We start from the raw sequence: 15,663 nt of genomic DNA, 5'->3' as shown, positions 1-15,663 counted from the left end.
TTAAATTAAAACAAATCACATAAATTTAGGAGTTTATTGATACCTTCAAAAGGTAAATTCGAATCTTCATTATTTATTCTATCCCAAATAAAATTACCTTTCTGCCCCTAAACCTTAAAACCATACTTAGCATTTAAAAAAAATCCATCCAACAATATCAATAACCTTTAGTTATGATTTCAATTTAAAGTTAGAAATGTTGTAATTCAACAATCATATTAGGATATTAATTTACATTCAAACATTAAAAACATCTCTTTATTCCTATTATACCCTTATCCTCCATTTTCCATTCGGTATTACCATATATTTATCTAACAAATTATTTGAGTTCTATATCAAGATTGCAATCCCTGTAATTCAGCCAGCAATTTAAGATATTATATACAATCAAAAACAGTAACCAGGTAGAGGTAATCAAACAAACAAAAATAACAACAGCTCATGATTTGATCAATGTTTAAATTAAATTACTGATTTACCATTCTGATGAACATTGTACATACTAAATTAATGATTTACCCTTCAGATAAAAAATGGAAGTATCATGCTAAACGAATACACAAAAAAATTGATTACAATGAACAGGAAAAATGGTGGGGTGCATTTGTCATTCCATCAAAGTACTTTGCTATATTGTGTTTTAACCGGTTTACATCAAAGTACATTATTATTTTTTTCTAGACTAAAGGTATGTAATATATTTTCCTATTTATTTGAAAAGTTTCAGAAAAGTAGTTAACCGATATCATGTAATTTGTGACAAAAAAAATCGAAATATATGAATACATATATTTGATACAGGAACAAAAAAATAATCGAAAAAATATAAAAAAATCGAAAGAAGGTACTGACCTTCTAGTGCACAACAACGAAGGTTTGAAGCAGAGAATAATGGTGAAAGTTATAAGCAATAAGACTGATGTTGTAGGAGAAGGTTTGAAGAAAAGCAACGATTGAAAATAAGTGTGATCCGCGGATTCAGAGATGAATCATATATGTATGTGATAATTTGAATCTGATTTTTTGGTATTAATGGTTTCCTAATAAAAATGGATTTTATATTAATGGTTTACTAATATAAACGGGTTTATATTAATGGTTGATATTTAATGCCTTAATTGAAATGATTTTTAGTAATATGTTTTTAAAGTTGACTATTTTAAAACCTTGATAACCGAAAATTCAAGATTTAAAATTTGGGAATCTTTTATTAGAATTAAATACAATCCATTTCAACGGATTTAAGTTAATTTTGTGGAAAACTCTTATTGAAATTAAATACATTCAATTTTGGGAGTATGATGTCAGCAATCTAAGGGGCTGTTTGGATTGGTGTAATGCTAAGGAATGTAATTGAATTCTATTGTAATTGAACTCTGAAGGAATTGAATTCTGCTGGAATTGAATTCTGTTGTGCGTTTGGCTGCCAGATTTTGAGTTGTAATTGAAATCCATTCTCATGTTTTTTTCTGTTTGGATTGATGATTTGTTGAAGGAATTGGAATGAAATTCTGTCAAATGACAATAATACCCTTTATTTGTTTTTTTTAATTGCTATATAATTTACATAAAAAAAACTTCTAAATAAACCAACAATCAAATTTAATACTGATTATAAACATATATAACCTAACAATCAAATATAACTTCCATTCTAGAGCGTTTTTCATACATCTTCCAAAATGATAAACCAAAATAAATACATGTTAGATAAGTTTGGAACATAGATGATATCCATGATATCACAGTTTACAAAAAATGAGCAAAGTATCTCAAAATGATACACCGAAATACTATGTGGTACATATCATTATTCCAACATGAGCTTCACAAAAGTTTCACGTTCTTCACCTTCCAAGTTCCAAAAAGTCAACACTGCTTCCGGCTCGAGCATTATCTTTCGACTTGTTTTAAACTTATCCTTTTGATCCATTGATGGAATCTTCAAAATTTCAAAAGTCACCATAGAAGTTTTCTTTTGTAACTCCACTTCAGCATTTAAAGATTGAGACATGGTGGTCGATGCTTCCCGAAGATCTTTGCAAAGTAACGCGGCGGCTTTAGATATTCCCTCAATGAAAGGATCAAATTTACGTTTCCTTTTCTTAGTACTAGCACTTGAAGTTTCCTCACTTTGCCCATTTGTTGTAGGTGAAATTTCCTCACTTTTCTCATTGAAATCATCTTCCATTTGCAATAATTCTTCTTCCACATTTTCATTATGTGTCATATCCTCACAATCTTCGGCTCTATTCCCTTGAGCCCTATCTTTTCCAAAAATGATGCAAAAGTCATCATAATGAGGAAGCGATTTATTTCTTCATTTTTCAGCTCCTTTATGCACCTATCACATGCAACAACAAATTATTATTTTGAACAAGAATAATAATAGATCAAAGATATATATTAAACATACCTTTACATAAGAATCCCAAACCTCAGGTGATTCAACTGTTCCACATCGATTAACACTATCATAACCAAACCCACTTGTGTTATTACCGGTGATCATGTCATAAACAACCTGCCACTCTTTCTTCATAGTTCTGATTCGTGACTCAATATGAGGTTTCACCAGAATACCCGCATTCGGGAGTGAATCTTTCAATGCTTGTCCCAAATGTTGTAAATAACCAGATTTAAAACCATTATCGGCTTTAAACCCACCCGCATTTACCATATTTAACATCGCCTCCACAAGCTTAGCATCTTCATGTGTTGTCCACGTCCTATAATTTCGACTTTTTTCAGCCATACCTACAAATAAACTACAATTATAATATACAAAAAACCAAAAAAAACACCAACTTACTAAAACAAGTATCATGAGACTTTTGTCCCATACACAAAAAAAACCCATCATCACAGTCAACTAAATACAATACAAATAGCAGATTAATAAGGTTCAAATAAACTACAATATAATAGTAATAACGTACAAATAAACGACAAATAAAATACAAATAACAGAGTAATAAGGTGCAAATAAACTACAAATAACATCAGTTTGTGTATTCCAAGAATCAACCATTGTTTGTGCTAAATTATCTCTAAACGTAGTCCATTCGTCTGAAATCCCGATGGTTGTGACATTATCATCATTTCCACCCCCATTGTCGCTGGTTCCCTCATCTGGTGAAGCATTGTCTTCAAAAGGATCAATTGTCATTTCTTGCCTTATATAATTATGAAGAAGACAACATGCCATTATGATTCTATTCTTTATTTCAACCGGATAATACGAGTTATCTCTTAAAACTCCCCATATTGCCTTTAAAATACCGAAACATCTTTTTATAACATATCGTGCAGAAGAATGCCTCATATTATATAATTCTTTTGGAGTGGTTGGTTGATGTCTGTCACGCCAATCATTCAAGTGATACCTTTGACCTCTATAAGGGGCAAGGAAACCTTCTCCGTTTGTATATCCAGCATCTACTAAGTAATAGCCTAAACATACATTATAGTTAATATAACATGGATGTGTAATTGATAGTTAATTTATTATTGATAAGCACCTCGTCTTCGAATTTTTAATCCATTTGGTCTTAGCAAGGCATTTCTAAGCACTCTACTATCCGCAGCTGATCCTTCCCATCCCGGTAACACATAGATAAATTGCATGTCTTGTGAACAAACCCCCAACACATTTGTAGCTATATCATTTTTTCTTGTTCTATACCTAGGTTTATCTTCAAGTGGCACTAAACACTTTATATGTGTTCCATCTAAAGCCCCTAGACAGTTCTTAAACCACTTCCATCTTTGATCCGTAGAGTCTTCAGTAATAGGTTCGGGTCTCTTAAGCAAATAAGGATGCATTCTTATCACCGCATGACATACTCGACTGACAAGTCTACTAATTGTTTCTCCCGAACGATGAAAACGACAAGTAAGGACTCGATTCTTAACATTATGTGCAATCATGTGAAGGAATATGGCAACTTGTTCATCAACATTCATATATCTAGTTGCTTTTAACCCACCTAATGTTTCTAGCATGCAACACAATCTTGCAAAACATCTCCTATTCATCCTAAGTTGTGATAAACACATGGTGTCACTCTCATAAGCATACCTATGCAATATGGCGTATCGATCGGTATGTGATGATATACCCCGGATACGTAGTCTACTACTTTTGTATTTGGCTATCAAATTGCATAAGGTAATAAAAAACCATACAACCGATACCATAACTTGGTTCCAATATGCCATAACAACTTTCCTTCTCCCTAACCTATGTCTACATGTTAAACTAAGTCGAGACATAACCTGTAACAAATTCAAGTAAAAACATAAAAAAAACAGGTTCATTAACCGGAATTCAAAACCCATCTCGTAATCAGATAAAAAACAAAAACTAAAAAGGTCGACAATTTCCCATGGACTTTTTCCAAGAGTTGGCGTCGCCGACTTTTTTCCAAGAGGCGTCAATTTTCCCGCCAACAGAGAAGATGACGAAGAAATAGAAAGCATGAAGAAGAAATCAGAATGGAACATTGTGATGGAGATTGGAACGATTTGAAGGAACCGATTTGAAGGAACCGATTGGAAGGATCTAATTACCGAATCAGATTGAATGAAGATGGCGAAGAAATTAATAGAAAACATGATGAAGAAATCAGATTAACATACCTGTATGATGAATGAAGATGAAGAAGATGGCAAGGATCGGTTCGTTCGCTGGAGTTCGGTCGCTGGATTGGAGGTCGTCCATCACGAAAGGAAGGAAAGAAAGCGAGCAATAAACTGGAATTAGGACTGCGTTCTTTTTTTTGGTGAAAGGAAAGGGGTATTTTTGTCTCAATAAAATATGGAACACGCCTTGTATTTAAAATCTTCTCTCATAGCCAAGGAATCTGATTACACTAGAGAAGAGCATGTTTTTTTCATTTAGCAATTCAATTCCTTATAAAAACCTAGCCAAACACACTTTGTAATTGGAATTCAATTCCAATTACAAAGGAATACAGCAAAATACGTCACAACAAACACGCCCTAAGGGTGGAAAACATAGAATTGAAATACAATCAAGGGCCCAGATTGTTTAAGATGATGTGATAAGATTTTTATTTTAATATATACTAAAGATAACATAATTATTAGTATGATTATTTAATAACTTTTTTAAAAAAGAAAAAACTAAACGGGTTTGAATTTTGAAGCGAAAAGCTATAAATAAGGGAGTTAAATTATGGACAATATTAATTAGGGTTAATGATGACATAGATTGTCAAAAGATGTCTTAAAGGAGATTCATGCTTCAGTTTGTAGAGATTTGTGTGAAGCCAAAACAGAGGTCTGATAATTAAAGATGCAAGGAAGAGGCAATACACAAATTCTAAGAATACATGAGCAAAATGGAACCACCTTATGGTGCTACATTCTGTTATGAACACACAAAGCATCAATTGAAGCACAACCATTGACATAAGGACGAAAAGTATTAGAGAATTATTGTTTAAGAGAGAAAAATAGAGGAGAAAGATGGGGCGGATATTCATGTTTTTTGGCCAGATTTATGGAGAAACTGATATCTTATATATAAATAGAATGATATGCTTTAATCGATAACATAATTGCTGATTTTAAAGATTCTATAATTAAATGTAATTGTGTTCGAATAGTGAAATATATTTTAAAAAGTATTGATAGATTCTATAATTAAAGATTTTATAATTAAATGTAATTGTGTTTGAAATGTAATTGCTAAATTTAAAGATTTTATAATTAAATGTTTGGATTATATTTTGGGAAGATGATGTCAGCAATTTGATCTAAGGGTGGAAATCATAGGATTGAAATACAATCAAGGGCCCTGATTGCTTCATGCTTCATTGATGAATTAAAGGTTCTCTTTTAATAATATTTAGAAATGTTTGATATTAGACTTTTTTTTTTTAAATATAATTGAACACCTTGATATAACTAAATTTCCAACTTAAATTGTTTTACTTAACTTTTGGGAGCTATTTTCCGCAACATCTCTTTTGAAAAGATTAATTTTTTTTCAAAGATAATCTTAATTGTTCTAGGATATAGAGGGATGATTCACCATTTGGTTTTAAACACCCTGACCCTATTTCTAGTATAATGAATAATCATATTAAACAAAGTTAGATTCGCCAATATAGCATCATTTTTTCTTGTTAGATCAATAAACCATCTTTCCTTGTTAGATTAATAGAGTTATTTTCAAGGGAGTTATTTGTGTACCAAAAAGAAAAATAAAACTATTTTTTATATTTATTCGAAGAGCGTTTATAATGACCGATCTATACTATGACTTAATACTTTTGTCACATCATTTCTTACTAACTTTAATCAATTACAAAAAACCTTCTTAAATTGTCAACCTTTTGAAATGTCTTTTTATATTAACCCATGATCTAGTTTTAAATTTAAAGAAAAAAAAGAGTGGAAAATAATTTATTATATGGAGTTGAAAGGAAATGAAAAGAAAATTTAAAGAAAGTTAGTTTAAAGAAAATAAAATGTAATTTTTACATGTTTATGTAACATTAGTTAATATATAGCCGATTTTTTTGGTAAATATAAATACTTTCTGGTGAATATAAATAGCCAAGTACGATGATGATATTTATATTGTTTTCCCTCTTAATCAACCAAATATTGGGATGATGGTTTTGAGGGGGGAAAATATGAAATTTATCCATCTTAATAATTTTATTTATTTTTCCTAAAAGAACTTAGTGAAACGTCTTAGATTTTAGAATAATTTTTTCATTTTTAAAAGAATTTATCTAAATTTCATTCCAAGATAAATAGATAATCAAAGTATAAGTCTGTCTATTCCAATATCAAATATCAGAGTAATAAAACAAAAGTCATAAAATGCAGGAATCTTTAATGGATGCGATGCAATCATGTCGAACCCTTTCCTTGCTACCGGAACAACTTGAAACAATTTAAAACTTAAAACCGTAAGCATAAAACATAATGAGTTCCCGAAAATAACATATATCATATAAATAACGGGCCTAGCCCAACAAGCAGTTTCAGTCACACAGGCCCAACCCAACAAATATTTAAGCATACAACAACTAGCTACGTATACATCAAGCATACATTGACGTCCAATGCCTATATAATATAGTGAGAAGATTCATCTAAATCAAAAGCCAAAAGTCAAACACTTGAAGGCTCACAACAATAGCTATGCAACCCACCTAAACTAACCATAAGTCAAACCTTAGTCTGCATCCTTAATTCCTTATTTTGACCATAATCAAACTGGTCAAAAAGTTGACGGTCAACGGTCAACCACCACTGACCACTGACCGCAACCAGCTCCTTGGTCGCTCCATGGTCACTAAAAGACAAAACAATCGTGACTGGGTCTCCAGACTCGTGACGTGACCTGCAACCCACCGCGCCACGATTAACGTTCAAAATAGCTTAGTCCATTAAGTTTTTAATCCTCAAATCTAGAGCTCTAATGTTCATATTTGGATCAATTAATGTCATTCATGGTTAAAGTTTCCAAGCTTATCCATTCCTCATACTCAGACATCTTAGATCTAAATTCATAACCTCCCCAAGGGACCGAAATAGCTAAAAGTTCATGCATGGATGGAAATGCTCACCAAGTTCACAACTTTATGGCCCAAAAGGTCCATAAACCACTCAGGGTTCAAGAAATGGTCATGGAGTTGCTCAAACTCTAAGAACCATCCTTAAATGGACAAGAAAGGATCTTAGATCATAACACAAACAAAAAAGGTAACCAAGGTGAGAACTCTATATCTCCCCACTGATCCAGAATAAGTTGAATGCATAAATTCAATTAAGTAAAACTCTACAAGCTCCAAGATCACCTTCTTCTTTTCTAAATGACACCTTAATGCTTAAATCTCCATATACACTAAGAACACACACACAAGGCTAGGGTTTCTCTTATGGAGGATGGAGGCTGAGAATGAGACGGAAATCTACTCAACAAATTGGTTAAATATGGTTCAAGGCTAGAGATATAGGATTTTGCGCCTAGCCGTCACCGTGTCGCGGTCTAGCTCCTGACTACCACTACTTAATTGACGTGACCGCGCCATGATAGACTCTACCAACGCGCCACGGTCTAGAAAAACCCCAAACACCCAAAATTAAATAAAAGAAAGCATTAAGTAATACATACAGAATCTAGATGTTACACTTAGAACATGTTCTTTTTTCCGTTTTCTTTAATAATAATTTTCTTTTTATTTTTAAAAAATTTGAGAACATGATGTAACTAATTTATCATTATTCATCTAAAATATTCTATAAAATCTTTAATTTATTTTAATGTTTCTTAAACACACATTATATTTTAGTACAAAATATTAAAAGAATAATATGGGACGTTAATATTTAAATATTTAAATATTTTATAATACACCATTTATAAAAATATGATAGAATTATTTAGTAGAAAGTTATAAATATAAAAAAAAACATTGACAATATTATATAATTACTACAAATTAAGTATTATATAATAAAAATAAATTAATTAGTGAAGAAATAATATATATTTGAATTTTTTTAGAAGTAAATTAATTAGTGAAGGAATAATAAAGATTTGAAATTTAATATAAAAATAAATTGAAATATTATTAAATTAAGGGTTAAATATAATAAACAAAAAAGTGAAATAAAGAACTAAAGAATAATAATAAATCAAATAAATAATAAATTTTATGATCCAATAAAAACCTTTTTATTTATTAATCCATTGAATAATAAGTTATAAAAAGTATAATAATTTCTATAAAGTCAATAATTTCTATAAATGTCAACACTAAAGGAAATTAAAGTTAGTTACAAGACAACTAATAATTTATAGATAAATGTTTGTAAGCAATTAAATGCTAGGGGTATATTTCTCTCTGAAATATGTGGAAGTGATATTATTTTTTGTCATGACCATCAAAGCTCTATTTAGGATTTACCATGGCAAGGAAGAAGAGGGATAAAGTGGCCATAATGATAGAAAAGAGAGGATAAAGACACGATATAAATACGTTGAGCTTTGGCCCTTGCCACAACGGCAGGGCGATGTTTATGTCCTCTTCTGTAGAGTCTAAGGTTGTTGTCGTCATCACTACTATTACCATCATGATAACTTTTTATTCGGATAGTAAAAGTCATTTTTCATGCACTATGAAATTTCATGTTTTCCGACGACATGCATTAATACCATTCCAAATCTAGAGATGAAGACTCCATGACGTTACTTGTACTTGGTTCGAGGCTTTTCCCGAAATACCCTTAGTGTTCACCCATCGAGATCCTAAGCTTGGACCCCATCATCTTAAAACCGTCTATGGAGTAAGGAAACCGATCAAATAGAAGACGATGAAGAGTCACCAACAGTAAACGATGCTAAGGCACGCCTCTTTTCTTTAGATTTTATATGTAGTTACAAACTATACCAATTATTATCATGTTTGATTCATTCTTAATGATTGAGAACAATAATAATAAGTACATTCGGGATACAAATTAACAAGAGTTATATAAACTTTACATAGATTATCTTCAACATCTTTCGGTTATTTTAGCTTTCAACTCGGGGTTTTTTGGTTCGATTTCCCTGCCCTTGTGGTCCAATGTTTCTACAACTTCGATGCATAGGTTATTTGAGCTAGATGAATAACAATGTTCATTAGTGACCATCATAAAGGAACTTTTACAAAAACAAATCAATTGCCATTGTCGTTGATGGTTAATTTGGTGGTGGTCGAATCAATAGATAGGGACTTTGGTGTTATATCCATGTTGTTGAAAGCTACCTTTACAAATCTTTTGCTTTAAATTCTGCCATTTTCAAGAAAGTTTCAATTTATGTCAAATTCACTAATTAATTATGTAATAATTGTACTTACCCTTTTGACTTTCGGAAAATCAAAAGTTTAAACTATGATTTTAATAAAGAATTTAAGATTTTTACAAAGATTCATGTATTGGAGGTCCCTATAAAAAAACCCAAAATTATAAAAATTGGGTTGAAACTTGAAAACCTAAATTGGAACTAAAAAGATAGGGTAGAAGAAGAAAAAAAGAAAAAATAAAAAGAAAAAAAGGGAATGATTTGTTTCCTCTGTCGATTTATGTTCATTTTGGGGCGTAGAATATTACATCTGGTGGCATAATTTGGAAAGCCAGCTTTTGAATCCCTAACTAAGCTTAAAAAGTTTCGACAAGATGGGGAAGATTGCTGGTTTCAATGGGTGATTTCGAGTTTCTTTCATAGAATTTCTGTACCCACATAACCCTTAGCTTTACTTTCAACTTCAATCCCGTTTTTGTACCCAAAAAGCAGTATGCGAATGCAACTGCTTCTCTTGTTCTTGTGGGTCGTCGCCTCCTCCTCCTCCGCCGCCGCATCGCAGGAAGAACTCCGGGCATTGTTCGAGTTCAAGAAAGGGATCAGTGAAGATCCCCTCAGAAAAGTCTTCGATTCGTGGAACATTTCCAGCTCGGATCCAGCTTCCGTTTGCCCCCAATTTTATGGCATTTCCTGCGACGAAAACGGGCTTGTTTCCGCCATTGTTCTTGACCATCTTGACTTGGCCGGAGAACTCAAATTCTTTACTCTTTATTCCTTGAAGATGCTTCACAATTTGAGTCTTTCCGGCAACAGACTCACCGGCCGACTTGTTCCAGCTCTCGGATCAATGTACTCTCTCCAGTATCTAGATCTGTCCGGAAACCAATTTTATGGTCCAATTCCTGCTCGTATCAACGATCTCTACGGCTTAAACTACCTCAATTTGTCTAACAACAATTTCACAGGAGGGTTTCCAACTGGGATTCAGAATCTACAACAATTGATGTCTCTCGATTTGCATTCCAATTCGTTGTGGGGAGATATCGGGGTTCTGTTTTCTGAGCTTAGGAATGTGCAGTACGTTGACTTGAGTGATAATGCGTTTTATGGGTCATTATCCAATGTCGCCAACACTTCTAGCGCAGTTAACACTCTGCAACATGTGAATTTGAGTCGCAACAGATTGAGTGGTGGTTTCTTCAGCGGTGATTCTCTTGTTCTTTTTCGAAATCTGCATGTTTTGGATTTGGGCGATAATGAGTTGAATGGGAAATTGCCTTCATTTGGGGCATTACCAAATCTTCAGGTCTTGCGTCTCAGCAATACACAGTTGTTTGGCCTGATCCCTGAAGAGCTCTTGGAGTCAATGATTCCTCTAACAGAACTTGATCTCAGCCGCAATGGGTTTTCAGGTAAAGTTCTTCTTCACCTTTATGCTATCCCTAATTGTTGATTTCAGATTTTGGAATATCGGATTCATTTGCTTGAATGTGTGTGTAATTAGTTTTTGGGCATACTCTGTGTTCGATTACAGGTTCCATTCCAAAAATCAACTCTTCGAGTTTGACTACTTTGAATCTTTCATCTAATGAGCTATCAGGTTCATTGCCATCTTCTCTCGGAAACTGTGAGATTGTCGATTTCAGCAACAATCTTTTATCTGATGACATATCGGTTATAGAGAATTGGGAATCACCTCTAACAGTTCTAGATTTGAGCTCAAATAAATTGGTTGGAAGTCTGCCTAATTTAACATCCAGCTTTAACAAATTGACGCTACTTAATGTGGGAAACAACTCGTTAAAAGGCTCCTTGCCTTCTGTTCAGTTATCATCTCCTAGCTTGGTTCTTCTTGATGTCAGCATGAATGAATTCGATGGCCCTCTTCCACCTGGTTTGTTTACTTCAATGGCTTTAACCTATTTGGATCTTTCAAATAATGGATTCACAGGGGAAATCCCTCTTCGTGGGTCACAAGAGAAATCTTTAATATCACTCTCCACATATCCACCATTGGAGCATCTTGATCTCTCAGATAATACATTCACCGGTGCATTGTCGCAGGATATTGGCAACTTCCGGCAACTTAAGTTCTTGAATCTTGGAAATGATGGATTATCCGGCGAACTCCCGAACGAATTGAACAAACTTACGGAATTGGAGTTTCTTGATTTGTCAGGAAATCAGTTCAAAGGTAAGATCCCTGACGATCTTTCTCAAAATCTCAAGTTTCTTAATGTCTCCGGTAACAATTTATCCGGTGGAATCCCCGGAAATTTGAAAAACTTCTCGGATTCTTCTTTCTTCCCCGGAAACCCATCTCTGACCTCACCGGAGGGCAGTCTCCGGCCGCCATCCCCCGGTGGTTTGTCTTCATCTTCTCCAAATGGACAAAAAGCTCATGGCTCAAAATCCAGCATCCGAATAGCCATCATTGTTGCTTCTGTTGTAGCCGTGTTAATGATAGCTTTTGTGCTTCTCGCATATTATCGAGCCCAAATTGGAGATTTCCGGGTCAAAACAGCATTCAATGGTCAAACGTGTCGCGATATAAAACACGGAATATCAACCCGACCCACCACATCTCTCAGCTTTTCAAACGCTCACTTGCTAACTTCAAACACAAGGTCGGGTTCCGGACCACCTGAGACAGGCAGTGATGCGGTTGACGTGGTGGTGCCACCACCGTACCCCGCCGCTTCAGCCTCCATGATACCAAATCTAATTGACACCGATCCCGACCCCGCACCATCGGGACGTAAATCTTCCGATTCACCGGTCTCTTCCTCTCCCCGTTTTGTAGAAGCAATCGAACACGCGGTGTCTTTAGACGTGTATTCACCGGACCGATTCGCCGGACAACTCATCTTCTTTGATCCAAAATCTAACTTATCTTTCACCGCGGAAGATCTCTCTAGAGCTCCAGCAGAGATTTTAGGGAGGAGCAGCCACGGAACACTCTATAAAGCCACCCTAGGTGGCGGCCATATGTTAACTGTCAAATGGTTACGTGTCGGGTTAACCAAAGATAAAAAAGAATTCGCCAAGGAAATCAAGAAAATCGGAACAATGATTCACCCAAACATTGTCCGGTTAGTCGCGTATTATTGGGGCCCACGTGAACAAGAACGGCTCACATTAGCAAACTACATTGAAGGCGATAGCTTGGCTTTACATCTTTACGGTAACCATTCCTTTTTGTACTAATTATAATAATTACACTATCTGTGCGTATTATCTGTATTAAGTCGTTCTTTCTGTATTAATTCTAACTTACCATATACATATGTAACAGAGACAACCCCACGAAGATACTCGCTTCTATCATTTACACAACGGTTAAAGGTAGCGGTTGATGTGGCCCGCGGGTTATCATACCTTCATGGAAGGGGCACCCCACACGGGAACATGAAGCCCACAAACATAATCTTGGAGGGCCCACAATACGAGGCACGGTTAACCGACTTTGGGCTCCACCGGCTCATGACACCTGCGGGAATTGCGGAGCAAATACTGAACCTGGGTGCACTTGGGTACCGGGCCCCGGAGCTCGCATCGTCAGCGAGGCCGGTGCCATCTTTGAAAGCTGACGTGTATGCATTTGGAGTGATTTTGATGGAATTGTTAACGAGAAGAAGTGCAGGGGATATAATTTCTGGTCAATCTGGTGCGGTTGACTTGACTGATTGGGTGAGATTGTGTGATCAAGAAGGTAGAGGGATGGATTGTATTGATAGGGATATTGCAGGTGGAGAACAACAGTCGAAAGCCATGGATGAGTTGCTTGAGGTGTCTTTGAGGTGCATATTGCCGTTGACTGAAAGACCAACAATGAGACAAGTGTTGGAAGATTTATGTGCTATATCTGTTTGAATTTTATTTTTTTTGTACAATGTGTTTTTTTTTGTTTGTTTATTTATTTTTCTTTGGTTAATTTGGTTTGGAGGTTTAGAATCCAGGCTGAAAACGACGTCGCTATTCATTGTTTCCTCCACATTTTTTGTTCTTCTTTTTCTTGTGTAAAGTCCATTGATTGTTTCTTATTCACTAATTGCAGGAAACAACACATCGTTTGCCAAGTAGCCTTTTTTTTTTAAGAAAGTAATTTAAATCATTTTTGTTGGTTATTCTGATTATATCGTGTTATATAGTATCTTTGGTGTAAGAAAGGGGCAAAAGTGAAAGGTGAGGGGTGAATGTGAGATTATGTGAAAATTGAGGACTGAAATTGGAGTGTAATGTAAAGAAAGGGACAAAAGTGAGAGTTGAGGGAGGGAATAGGGATGTGAGATTGATATTACCTGTCTGCACGATTGTGTTTGTAATGGCACATGAGCCAACTCCATTTCACATTATAAATTCCTTTTTAAAAGATACTTTTGGGAAATTTTAAATAAGATATGATTTTATTACATGTTTTTTAAGAGAATTGGTATGTCATGGGACATTATTTATTCACATTTGGGTGTAAAGCAATGACGCGTAAAACTCAATTCTAAGGATAAGAACTTGGATCAGATCATAACTTGAATCAGAATTGTTGTTTTGTTAATATATTTTTTAATTGAATTAAACTTAAAGTATGTGATTGATTCATGCGTCGTTTGGGAACGAATTGATTTAGCTTAATTTTGTTATCAGTTCTATTGGTCTACTCGAGGTTTGACGTTAGTCGAATCCCATGTTTGATAAGTTTTACATCAACAAACACCGAAATTCTCATTTAAATAATATTAGAGGTTGACAGTTAGACCGGATGGAGTGGGGTTCGGCATTCCTCGGCGAACGCTGGGCGAGGGCCTCGACGACCTCGGCTCGGCAACCCTATTCCGTGGAATTTTTACTGATGAGAGAGAAAGCTTTTGCATTTATTTATTTTTATTTATTTTTAATTTTTTGTACCATTTAATCAATTTTTCATTTTCAACGTTATGGCTTAATACTCTTTAATAAGCTTAGATCTAAAATTGAACGTTAGGTCTTAACTGATTAAGACCTTAGAAGGAGGTTTTGGCCAGCTGCAGCATACGCCAGACGTACCTAGGCGTACGATGTGCGTACGCGTCTGAGGTCCCGACTATGCGAGGGTCATGAGTACGTCGGGCGTACTGTTGTTACGCTGAGCGTACTCACCAGAGAGAATTTTGGGCTTTTTAGCCTCGGGCCATTTCAGACTTAGGGACTTGGGATTTTGTTGGGCCGCAAGCTTTTTAGTGGTGGGCCTTCTTGATCTTGGGTCCATTTTGGATATGGTCTATCTTCTGGGCCTTGGGGCTAATTGTATTTGGGCCTTGGTAGGTTAGGCCAATAAGGCAAGGGTTAAGCAGCCTTTTCAGGGTTTGGGCTATCGGGTTGGATTATTGAATTAATTTCTAATTAGGATTTCTTTACTTGTGATTTAGTGAGAGGATTCCTCGAGTCAGCAGCCCGAGTATGAGTTGATATCTTTAGTCTGAGGTGAGTTTCCTTCACTGTATCTGTGGGTCGAAGGCACCAATGTCGGCTCACTAGATTATGTTTGTAGCATGAGGATTGTCTTCGTGACAATTACCTGTTATGCCTGTATTTGCTTGATATCTCTGTGACTCTTTTGTTATGATTATATGTTGTAGTGGTAGGGGTGAAATAGACCCGATACCGGTTAAAAGAGACCAAAGGGGTTGAAATATACCTAGTACCGGTTGAAAGAGACCGAAAGAGTTGAAATATACCCAGTACCGGTTGAAAGAGACCGAAAGGGTTGAAATATACCCAGTACCGGTTGAAAGAGACCAAAGGGGTTGGAAAATACCCAGATGTGTTTGACAGTTATGTATGTATGG

The 15,663-nt window shown here is 35.0% G+C and overlaps 2 protein-coding genes across 2 annotated transcripts; one reads left to right on the top strand and one right to left on the bottom strand.

Moving 5' to 3' along the window:
- Positions 1–2,323: 2,323 nt before the first annotated feature.
- Positions 2,324–4,278, bottom strand: LOC145158036 (uncharacterized). The gene is made up of 5 exons (XM_079076997.1): positions 3,525–4,278; positions 2,965–3,456; positions 2,816–2,875; positions 2,420–2,760; positions 2,324–2,347 (listed from the first exon to the last, which is right to left on the bottom strand). The coding sequence occupies exons 1-5, from the start codon at positions 4,276–4,278 to the stop codon at positions 2,324–2,326; spliced, it is 1,671 nt and encodes a 556-aa protein (XP_078933123.1).
- Positions 4,279–10,071: 5,793 nt separating this feature from the next.
- Positions 10,072–13,920, top strand: LOC145159871 (Leucine-rich receptor-like protein kinase family protein). Its single transcript, XM_079078915.1, has 3 exons — positions 10,072–11,253; positions 11,376–13,025; positions 13,137–13,920. The coding sequence occupies exons 1-3, from the start codon at positions 10,335–10,337 to the stop codon at positions 13,712–13,714; spliced, it is 3,147 nt and encodes a 1,048-aa protein (XP_078935041.1). The 5' UTR covers positions 10,072–10,334; the 3' UTR covers positions 13,715–13,920.
- Positions 13,921–15,663: the final 1,743 nt, after the last annotated feature.

This window comes from Lactuca virosa, chromosome 2 (genome assembly GCF_052849685.1).
Source record: "Lactuca virosa cultivar CGN04683 chromosome 2, Lactuca_virosa_CGN04683_v6, whole genome shotgun sequence".
Taxonomy (NCBI): Eukaryota; Viridiplantae; Streptophyta; class Magnoliopsida; order Asterales; family Asteraceae; genus Lactuca; species Lactuca virosa.
Note: the sequence above shows the minus strand (reverse complement) of the source record. Positions and strands in the feature narration are given on the sequence as shown.

What these genes read in the sequence shown, in the direction of transcription:
- LOC145158036 (XM_079076997.1), bottom strand. Translation starts at nt 4,278, where the DNA reads ATGTCTCGACTTAGTTTAACATGTAGACATAGGTTAGGGAGAAGGAAA. An exon ending in ACCTTATTACTCTGTTATTT is followed by an intron (nt 2,876 to 2,964) that starts GTATTTTATTTG and finishes TATTGTATTTAG; the next exon opens with TTGACTGTGATGATGGGTTT. An exon ending in GTCTCATGATACTTGTTTTA is followed by an intron (nt 2,761 to 2,815) that starts GTAAGTTGGTGT and finishes GTTTATTTGTAG; the next exon opens with GTATGGCTGAAAAAAGTCGA.
- LOC145159871 (XM_079078915.1), top strand. Translation starts at nt 10,335, where the DNA reads ATGCGAATGCAACTGCTTCTCTTGTTCTTGTGGGTCGTCGCCTCCTCC. An exon ending in CAGCCGCAATGGGTTTTCAG is followed by an intron (nt 11,254 to 11,375) that starts GTAAAGTTCTTC and finishes GTTCGATTACAG; the next exon opens with GTTCCATTCCAAAAATCAAC. An exon ending in CTTGGCTTTACATCTTTACG is followed by an intron (nt 13,026 to 13,136) that starts GTAACCATTCCT and finishes CATATGTAACAG; the next exon opens with AGACAACCCCACGAAGATAC.